Here is an 11206-nt window from a genome sequence, read left to right as displayed (position 1 = left end):
ATGTGCTGGCGTAGATAGCTGGCTATGGTACTATTATCCAAATGTCACCCAAAAGACGACTCCTCATTGCAATTCATTTTGACAACATTTTTCCCAATTTACATTTAGGGCATTTAGCAGACGCTTTTATCCAAAGCGACTTACAATAAGTACATTTGTCATAAAAAGTGCATCAATATATATTGCTGTCGGTACAGAAAGGATGTTCATAGAACCAAGTGCAAGTACCACCAATTCTAAGAAAGGTTAGGCTAGCTTTAGGTGGGGTCATCCCTATGTTCCCCGGGTCCTATGTTCCCCGTTTTTCCCCAAAAGGGTCCTATGTTCCCCTTTAGCAATACATAGCGGGGAGCATAGGACCCTTTTTCTAAAAAGGGTCCTATACTCCCCACTGTTGCGGGGAACATAGGACCCTTTTCTGGGAAAAGGGTCCTATGTTCCCCGCAATCTATCAATCTTTAAAAATATTTAAACTTTGACGCGACATTCGTGTGATGACAGCCAATCAGCGTTCAACAGTGTCGCCACTGAGTGGCATGTGTAACGTAACAGCCAATCAGCGTTCAACCGGCCAACTCAGTGCAGTGCAGTCCGGGGTGAACTGCAGCAGGAGGAGAAAGTGATTGTTGCTGTTTGCGACTCGCGGAGCTCTATATAGTATATCATATATTATAATTGTTCATATAATATCACGGTCAAAAGCTCTGTGTGCCTGATGGCCGTAGCGCGGGGAGCTCTCGTAGGGATTGGGCTTCTCGGGGTTTGTTTACCGGCGTTGCTATGGTTTCCGGTCTTGTGTGTTCCAACGTTTTTTTAGGTAGGCCTATCTAATAAATCTCTGTCTAATCAATACTTCATTCACTGCCACTTCCGTGGTCATTACAATATTATGAATAGACTGCGTCGGGTTCTCCGACGTCTCTCCCTCTTCCACAAAAGGTAAAGACATCCAATGGTGGTTATCTCGGCCGGAATTTGGCAGTAATGGTGGAAGTAACAGACCGGGGAACATAGGACCCTTTTTTTTTAAAAGGGTACTATGTTCCCCGGTCACATACATATCGGGGAACGTAGGACCCTTTTTGGGAAAAGCGGGGAACATAGGACCCTTTTTAAAAAAAAGGGTCCTATGTTCCCCAGTCATACAAAGAGGGGAACATAGGACTCGGGGAACATAGGACTCGGGGAACATAGACACGCTCCCCTTTAGGTAACTGAGTAGCAAAAAACATTATAATTTGCACGTGGAAGGTGGTGGCTTAGCACAGCAAGCACACTACTCTACCAATTACAGAAATAACTTATTTTTCACTTATCGGCAAACATTATCGGGAACTTATGGACATTGGATGTCCAAATGGCCATCGTATTGCCTGATTTATAGGATATTTTCTCATAGAACTGAAAGAAAAGCCTTGCATAGGATGGCAAAGATTGGATGGCACGTTCTTGCAGATCATTAGATGCCTGTGATTATGCACTTTGTGGCCATGTTCAAGTTAATGGTTGTACGATACATCAGAGACTTTTTCCTTTTAACTTTTCGACCATAATCACTCCATTCTGTCTTCGGGTTTATGTCTTAAAAATCCAATCCTATGTTAAACATTTTCTATCCCTTATGATTTTTGCAGCCGAAACAGCACAGCCTTGTGTAGCGTTCACACCAAAAGCGAGGCAGATTTTTGACGCGGCGCAAATACATCAAGTCAACGCAAAGAAGCGATTAGATTAGATGAGATAAAAACATTGAAATTAAATATTTCATATTATTATTTTTTTTTTCCTTTGCATTGAAGAAGTAGAATCACAAAAAATAAGCATGAACCCTTTTGTTCGTGAAAAAATATGCATCGATTATCCTCTTTGCATGACATTTTATGCATTCAGGCCGGGCCAAAATTTTGCTTCATTTTTGTTGTGTAAGCACCTTTGTCATCGTGACTGTCTATATGTTGTCTGTTCTTCCTGCCCCCTCGTTGCGCTTGCATATCTACTGTGTTTACACCCAGAAACACGTGTGTGGGCCTCTTTTGTCAGTATGACTATCCCAATCCTCTTGCAAACTCCCCATTCAAGCCATTTATTTTATCCTGAGAATTTCCCTTGAATGGTCAAAATGAGGGTAAATAAAATGAATTAACAGAGATAGCTATCCAATTCAATTCAATTTGATTCAATTAATTTAATTTGTATAGCCCTTAATCACCAGTACAGTCTCAAAGGGCTTGCAGTTTTTTTTCCGTCGCTTTGGTACATTTCTCAGTTCACAATTGCAATTCTCAAAACTACTTCAATCTTCACATCATTGTGTCACTTGCACACATCAAAGACGCTGTTTCTCATTCTTTGAACAAGTTGCAAATGTACATCCATGCAAATGATTATGTACAATTCTCTGCTCTCTCCTACATTATCAATTGCTTATGTCATATTGAACAAAATGTATTATAATGGGTCTCTGTCGAATACTTTCACCCCCCAGCAACATTTAGGCATTAGTTCCTTGCATAAATCGATAGACCAGAGAACAGTGAATTACAATAATCCAGCCTTGATGATATGAGTGTCTCTGTATCAGCTGCGAATAACATTGATCAGATTTCAGAAATATTTTCTCAGATGAAAGAATGCAATTCTACTTTTGACGTGTTGTTCAAAACAAGGCAAAGGGTCAAACCAGACACAAAGATTTTTAACACAGGCACTTTGCGAGAAGACCTATCTGTCGAAACATAGTGAGCCTGCTTAGAATTTTCTTTGGTCTTGCTTTGGGCCTGTAACTATCTGCTCCTTCTTGAGCTACCTGCAGCTCTGTTGAGCTGCAGGTAGTTCTACATCCATCTTTGTATTGCAGTCAGACAGGACTCAACCTTCTGGATCTGGGTTGAGCCCTTTGACTTAACCGGGATGTTGATTTGAGTGTCATCTAGAGATGTTAAAGTGTGGACTGAAGACTCCACACTTTGCCTTCAGGAATGCTTTGACTGCACGGACTGGGACACTTTTAAGAACACTTGTGACGATCTTGATGAACTGACAGATGTGTGTTGCTCTTATGCTGTGTTCTGTAAAGACATGATAATTCCTAGCAAAACTGTTAAAATGTATCCAAACAATAAGCCATGGGTAACCAGTGCAGTTAAAGGTGGTCTGGTAAAAAAGAGGCTGGCCTTCCAACAAGGAAGTTTAGCAGATCAGCATGCAGCCAGCAGGGAGCTGAAAACGGAGATCTCAAAAGCAAAAAATGCTTATAAATCTAAAATGGAAGACAATATGGCATCAAACAATCTGGGTTCTGTATGGTCTAGCATGAGGACCATAGTAGGCCACCAGAATCCAAAAAGCAGCAGCCGTATTAGTCTGAATGGTTTTAACTCTGACATTGAGTTGTCAAACGCTTTTAATGTTTTTTATAATCGTTTTGACACAGTGGATTTTAGCAACACAACTCAGGAACTGGAGGATATGCTTGTAGACACTCAGCACTTTAAAATTGAACAAAAAGAAGTAGAAAAGGCATTTCTTAAAATCAGAGTGAATAAAAGTCATGGGCCAGACAAAACCCGGGGGGCGTCTGCTTAAGTCATGTGCAACTCAGTCATGTCTTCAATTACATTTTTAACATATCTCTTAAAGAACAGCATGTGCCAGAAATATGGAAAGATGCGGTCATTGTCCCTGTTCCCAAATCCAGCTGTCCAAAAACTCTCAGTGATTTTAGACCAGTTGCGCTTGCCTCTATTTTAATGAAAACCTTTGAAAAGATGGTGAGAACAGAGCTTTTAAGGAAAACTGAGTGTGTGCTTGACCCCTTGCAATTTGCATATAGGCCACACAGGGGAGTATGTCACAGTCACTTTATTTAATTCAATTCTCAGTCATTTGGAGGGACCCGGATCTCACGCCAGTGAGATTCAGTTCAGCTTTTAACACCATCCAGTAAGAATCCAGTAAGAGTAAGAATCTTGCAGGGTGGATTCTTAACTTTTTAACATGTAGGACACAGAGAGTGAGAATAAACGGGGCTTTGTCAGACCCTGTCTGCTCATCCACTGGCTCCCCACAGGGCTGTGTGCTATCGCCTTTGCTTTTTATTCTTTATACCAACATGTGTCGGACCCAGTACGAAAATAGATTGATTTTAAAGTATGCGGATGACTCGGTAGTAGTCAGCCTGCTTAGGGGTGGGGAGAGCAGCCATGGACCGGTTATAGATGACTTTCTTAGATGGTGTGATGACTCTTATCTTCAGATAAATGTGTCCAAAACAAAGGATATGTTCATTGATTTTAGAAGGCAGGCTCACAGTCAGGAGGCCCTCACAATAAAAGGTCAGACCATTGAACAGGTAACCTCATATAAATATCTTGGGACAGTAATAGATTCTACCCTCAATTTTGATTTAAATTGTGAAGCTGTGTGCAAGAAGGGTCACCAGCGCCTGCACTGTCTGAGGAAGCTTTCCTCTTTCAACATAGACAAGACCATGATGTCTTTGTTTTATTGTGCTTTTATTGAGTCAATTTTAACATAAGTAACGTAAGTTGATTGGTGAGCCACAGCCGAACATGGAAGCCCTGTACACCAAACAGTTACAGAGGTTATCGAAATCCGTTCAAAATGATAGCACCCACCCTTTAAACAGTGCATTTCAGCTGCTTCCCTCCAGACAGAGGCTCAAAGTTCCCAAAAGCAGAACAAACCGCGACAGGAACAGTTTTGTTCCTGCAGCCATTATCTATACGAATAAATTGTTGCAGCGCCACTAGTGGTGCATAACTTTGTTGCACTTTCTGATGTACTGAGCACCTCTGTGATTTTTGTCTGCGTGTTTGTCTTGTCTTCTGTATTTTTGTTGTGTCCTTTTTTTTTTATACTGTGTAAGTGTGTGAACGCCCTTTTCTTGCCCTGCAAACCAAATTTACCCACGGGTATGAATAAAGCAACCTTGAACCTTGATCTGCAAAGCAGTGGAAGCTGATTCCGTTGCCCAGGGGAAAGCTGGTAGATTACAAAAAGCAATGGACCAAGGACGGACCCTTGGGGGATACCCAAGCTTAGATTGCAATGTTTTGATTCTGATCCTTCACAGAGAACTTGTTTACTATCTGTGAGCTAAGATTCAAACCAGGGCAGAATCGTTGATGCCAACATGGTGTTCGATACGGTGAAGAAGAATGTTGTGGTCATTTGTGTCGAAGGAAGCACTGAGGTCGAGCAACACAAGCAAGGAGCTTGCATTGGTATCCATCGTAAGTAGAAGATAGCAATTGTTAGCACATTATTTTTTGAGGCCAGGGACTGCTCCGGGTTTATTTCTTACACTCAGGGCATCTCTACTTTGATTGGTTTATGGCACGGATTCCGAACCTATTCTCTCCAGGACCCACCTAATTCACTTCTGATGGAATTTGCGCCGCCCCCCCCATCCTCTTTTCCCCAGAAGCTATTAAAGGAAAATCATACATTTTTATTTTTGGGATTGGGGACTGACCTGGGACTGACCTGACGCTAAGCTCCGCCCTTAGAACGCAGATGAGCCAATGACATTCAAGCCTCAACTATACTCGGACATCGGCTCGGACAACTCCGTTGAAAATAACAGAGAGGAGGCATAATATAACAATTTAACGGTGGATTTATGTTGTTTGTGTAAGCACTGCTGCAGCTGCATTTGCTACATTCTGAAATTGCGGCACTGCTTGGACGTCAAATTGTCCCCACGGTTGGGAACCACTGGGTTAGGGCAATCCATCTTTCCTGTCAATCACTTCCCTGCACAACTCGTTATCACCTCAATTGAATGGTGATAACTTTCAGTGCCTACTAGACTTAATTTGGCCTTTGTTATTTAACCTCTACATGCTCCCCCTAGGCCAAATATTTCAAGACATTACATAACACAGCTATGCAGATGACACCCAGATTTACCTTGCATTATCACCTGATGACTTTGGAACTATTGACTCTTTATGCCTGTGCATTAAAAAAGTGAATAGCTGGATGCAAAATAGTTGCTTACAATTAAATAAAGATAAAACTAAGATAGTTGTATTTGGGAAGAAAGAAGGGAGACTGAGGCTCAGTGCCTACTTGAAGGCTAAAAGTCTTCAGATAAAACCCTAGTAAAAAATCTCAGTTATATCTTGGATTGGGATCTTAGTTTTTGTGATCATATAAAAGCCACAACTAAAACAGCATTCTGGCACCTAAGAAATATAGTTAAGATTAGAGATGTTGTATCTAAGCAGGACTTAGAGAAGCTCATGCATGCATTTGTATCATCCAGGCTTGACTATTGCAATGCCCTCTTCAGTGGCCTCCCCAAAATGTCAATCAGTCGGCACATCTCGCCAATCCTGACACATCTCGCCAATCCTGAGGTCTTTGCATTGGCTTCCAGTACAATTCAGAATTTAGTTTAAAGTCCTCCTCATCATCTTTAAGAAACTCATGTAAAAATATATCTCAGATATGCTAATCTATTACAAACCTAACAGGTCAGTTAGATATACTGATACTGGTCAGCTGGTTGTGCCTAGGGTCAGTTCTAAGCAGGGTGAAATGGCATTTAGCCATTATGCTGTCCAGTGTTGGAACTAACTACCAACAGAAATGAAATCTGCCCCTTCTTTAACTTAAAAATAAATTAAAAACCCAATTTATTTTCTATTGCTTTCAATTAATCTTGTTTTTGTTTTGTTTCATTCTGCTGTTACTTGAATAATTATATATATATATATGTTGTTATAATTATATGTATATTTCTCATTGTATTTTATTTTATTTAAAGCACTTTGAATAACCTCTGTGTCTGATACTGCATAAATTTGACTTTGACTTTTGACCTCAATGGAGACATGTTGGAAGCAGAGAGGGAGGATGTTTGGTTGGTTATTTTTCAAAATCCTTCTGTCTTCTGGTTTTCAACCCTCAAATCGTACATGAAGCAGATATCAACAGCACCACTTTAGTCAGGAATAGAGTTACCATTGGAGAGTGTATGACTATTTTAAAAGTACAAGTCTGATCATCATCTCTTATGTGTTCACGCCCCCCACCACTGTCCTCTAACATGTGTGTCCTTGGACATTTTGTCCTCCATGGCCTGGCATCAGAGACCGGGTTATCATTTAGATGCTTTTATCCACAGCTACCCTGAGTTAAAATGTAACTTAGGAGCAGGTAGCAATGAGTGCATCTTCCTCAAGGAGTCCCAAAGGTAGACTGTAGTCATTGGGGATCGAACCAACAACCTTTTGACTGGAATACAGTCCCTTGCCCTAAGTATGACAACACAAGTATACTGTCACACGCCAGTTCTTCCAAAGTTGTCCGATGCCAAAACCCTTGTCTTGTGCAGAGCTATTGAACAAGGACAGTTCCAAGAATCTTTGTCTGTGTAAAATTCTTCTTATTTAAAATCAAGCCACTTAATCTAACTTTGTGTCCGGTGCTTTATTAAATTATCCTCGTGACAAACTCCTAATTTCATCGTGGCAGCCACTGTCTCAAACCAACGAATGCACACTTGCATACACACACTCGCACACAGACGCAGACAGACACACACATACAGGCAGATACACATTTACGCTGATACACACACACACGCATAGACAAAGATACAAATAAATAGAAGAGGAATTCTTGTTACTGGATGACTTGTTATGAAATAGGTCAGCGGTAGCCGGCGGTTACCATTGATGACAAGCCCTATTCGTTTGCTTTCTGGTGGTTCGAAATTGTGCAACTTTGTTTGTTTCTTGTTTTTTTCTTCACAGTTCCAGTTTTCTGCCAAACATTGGAAGCCTTGTTCATCGCTAATTCTGTGTAACATTTGTTTTATATTTTAAATTTTCTGCAGTAACATTGGAGCAGTTGTCTGTAGGACTGAATGGTGGGGTAAGGTGAGAGGACTCAGAGAAAAAAAATTGTCAGATAAATGAATTAATTGTGAGTTATCAATCTCAAAATCTAATTCAGTTGTATTGCATGAAGGGGATTCCAGTGTTAAGTAGGTTATGCATTTTTTACTGAATCATTTCAAGAAAAGTTGTTGGCCAATGAGAAGAGTAGACTGTATGGTGACAGCTGAACAGAGCATTGTTAGCAGCCTATTATCTTCTCATTAACAGCTACCTAATCACAGAATGATTAAGACCCTAACCTTTGGTTCCACAAGAATAATTTAAACAAAACAACACACAGTGTCTGCAATTATATTGAATGGAATAATGCATTATTAATTGTTAATATTAATGATAAAGTATGTTCAATTAACTATCATGGAGATAAACTGCAACATGGGTAAGATGCTGAAATGCTCAAAGCTCATTCAAACTGTTTTTCTTATTTCTCACAATGACAGTGTCAAAGAAAGAAAGAAAGAAAGAAAGAAAGAAAGAAAGAAAGAAAGAAAGAAAGAAAGAAGGAAAGAAAGAAGGAGAGACAGACAGACACGCAGACAGACACGCAGACAGACACGCAGACAGACAGACAGACAGACAGACAGACAGACAGACAGACGGACAGACGGACAGAAAGAAACACAGAGAGACAGACAGACAGACAGACAGACAGTCAGACAGACAGACAGACAGACAGACAGACAGACAGACAGACAGACAGACAGACAGACAGACAGACAGACAGACAGACAGACAGACAGACAGACAGACAGACAGAGACAGTAAAAAAGGAGGTATGGAACAATGACGAGCGAGCAATGCGATCTTTGTCTCCCTCTAGTGGCGGATCTTTCCAAGTGTCATTTTCCTGCGACAACCGGGATTGACGTCACATGCATGAGTCGACCCAGAATTGGCAATGTGAGAATTCCACGTTTTTAGATCTTCGGCCCGATAACTAGCCAGAATGTCGATATATCACGACGAGGTAGAGATCGAAGATTTTGAATACGATGAAGAAACTGAAACGTACTACTTCCCTTGTCCCTGTGGTGACAGGTTCGCTATAACTAAGGTAATGTATAAGATGAATGCATTATAACAGGTACCAATACTGGGCTATTGCGGAAAGTTTTATCAGTTGAATCGGTGTTAGTTATCATCAAACATGTAAAACCTTTAAAACGTTTGCTTAACAATGATTACTCATATTTAGCAGTTATTTTTGTGTACTGTGGTATTTTTCGTGGGACAGTAAAGCCCATGCATCAGGATGACACAGCATGCTCATTGTTATGAATACAATGCTAAACTGATCACGTGTTTTGTATTACGAAAGCAGGGTCTGAGGAAATAGTGTTGTTCTAAGGGTTGTAATTCTAATGGTTCTAAAGGGGCTGTAGTTCTTATGGTTCTATAGGGGCTGTAGTTCTAATGGTTCTAAAGGGGTTGTAGTTCTAATGGTTCTGAAGAGGCTGTAGTTCTAATGGTTCTGAAGAGGCTGTAGTTCTAATGGTTCTGAAGAGGCTGTAGTTCTGATGGTTCTGAAGGGGCTGTAGTTCTAATGGTTCTGAAGAGGCTGTAGTTCGTTCTAATGGGGCTGTAGTTCTTATGGTTCTAAAGGGGCTGTAGTTCTAATGGTTCTAAAGGGGCTGTAGTTCTAATGGTTCTGAAGGGGCTGTAGTTCTAATGGTTTTGAAGAGGCTGTAGTTCGTTCTAATGGGGCTGTAGTTCTTATGGTTCTAAAGGGGCTGTAGTTCTAATGGTTCTAAAGGGGCTGTAGTTCTAATGGTTCTGAAGGGGCTGTAGTTCTAATGGTTCTGAATAGGCTGTAGTTCTGATGGTTCTGAAGGGGCTGTAGTTCTAATGGTTCCGAAGAGGCTGTACTTCTGATGGTTCTGAAGAGGCTGTTCTTCTGATGGTTCTGAAGGGGCTGTAGTTCTGATGGTTCTGAAGGTTTTTTTAGTGCTGTAGATCTAAAGGGATCTGTAGTCGCTAGACTGCTACTGTACTTGTTGTCTGCTTTACTATTTGTTAGTGGTCAGTAGAATACGCTTTTGCATTGCCTCGCCATTTTCAGCAATCCACACTCGAGGATCTCAAGTTCAGGTTATACAGTACATCCTAATAAAGGGTAGCATGATATGTATTTTTGTCAGCTGATTAGAAAAAATTATGAACTTATCTATTCAGTGAACATTAACACCTGTTTTTTCCGCAGGAAGACCTTGAAAATGGTGAAGAAGTGGCTACATGTCCAAGTTGTTCCCTGGTTGTAAAAGTAATTTATGATCAGGTGCGATGCTCATCCACACTTTACTGTAACAAACACCAATTGGTTCACTCTTATGCTGCCTGCGTTTGCGAGTACTTTACAACGGCTTATCACAAACACCTAATTGCAATTGTTTATATTTGTGGCAGGCGCATTCACGTGAGATTCAATTTTTTGTAAAATCGAAATCTTGATATAGAGCAAACCCCTGCTAGACACGTGTATTCAATGCAACTTACACATGATGCTGAGAAAATGCAAACATACTGACAACCATATTTAAAAATAAATACAAAATCGAAAAGCTATGCAGAGCAGCTATAAGAATCTGAACACGTAAACTGTTTTGGTTTCTGTTCACTAGCAAAATTGAAGTGCATGTTTGACGCATCTGAAATCGTTGATAGCTAGAGTTTCATCTCCAAAATGCAGAGATAGTCTCAACAAAAGTGTGAACTGAGTCCAACATGAGCCAATACATTCAGATGTTCTCGGAAGAGAGGGGTTTCAGATGTTGACATTATTCAAATATAATCATAAATGCAGAGCATGCATTATTGTGTACATGGAGTGGCTCGTTCTAAATGTTTCATATCTGATAGCACATAACACACACCTTACTTCTGTTATTGGTGGCCGCGGTGTTGCAGGAGGAGTTCATGGCTGGAGAGGTTGTGGAGGCACCCTCAACGGAGAACAAGCTGGAATTGGCCACGTCGTGATAAAAGATGAAGCCTAGCCTGTGGATCTCCAGGAACCACATGCCTCCCCTCTGACCAATGCTTACTGTTTACCAGACCCACGGTTCGGTTGGAGATCCCACGATGTTCACTGTCCGTGATGACTGGGTTCCTGGTTCCATCGTCTATTTATAAACTTGTCGATATTTTCTGATTACCTCACCAGCTACTCTGAAACGACAAAAGGGGTTACTTCATGATTATGCAAAATTATCTGTAAATAACTTTTATTTATATTTTACGTGTAAAGCTGAATAAAAACTGTTGACTCCAAATAA

At 40.7% G+C, this 11206-nt stretch overlaps 1 protein-coding gene across 1 annotated transcript; it reads left to right on the top strand.

The window, feature by feature from the left end:
- Positions 1-8779: 8779 nt before the first annotated feature.
- dph3 (diphthamide biosynthesis 3) lies at positions 8780-11206 on the top strand. The gene is made up of 3 exons (XM_060050759.1): positions 8780-8988; positions 10135-10209; positions 10839-11206. Exons 1-3 carry the CDS (start codon positions 8881-8883, stop codon positions 10908-10910), a joined length of 255 nt encoding a protein of 84 aa, XP_059906742.1. The 5' UTR covers positions 8780-8880; the 3' UTR covers positions 10911-11206.

Source organism: Gadus macrocephalus, chromosome 4 (genome assembly GCF_031168955.1).
Source record: "Gadus macrocephalus chromosome 4, ASM3116895v1".
NCBI classification, from domain to species: Eukaryota; Metazoa; Chordata; class Actinopteri; order Gadiformes; family Gadidae; genus Gadus; species Gadus macrocephalus.
The sequence above is the reverse complement of the archived record's forward strand: the minus strand, read 5'-3'. Positions and strand labels throughout refer to the sequence as shown.

Coding starts and splice junctions, on each gene's coding strand:
- dph3 (XM_060050759.1), top strand. CDS start 8,881: ATGTCGATATATCACGACGAGGTAGAGATCGAAGATTTTGAATACGAT. Junction 8,989..10,134: donor ACAGGTTCGCTATAACTAAG/GTAATGTATAAG, acceptor TTTTTTCCGCAG/GAAGACCTTGAAAATGGTGA. Junction 10,210..10,838: donor TAAAAGTAATTTATGATCAG/GTGCGATGCTCA, acceptor GCGGTGTTGCAG/GAGGAGTTCATGGCTGGAGA.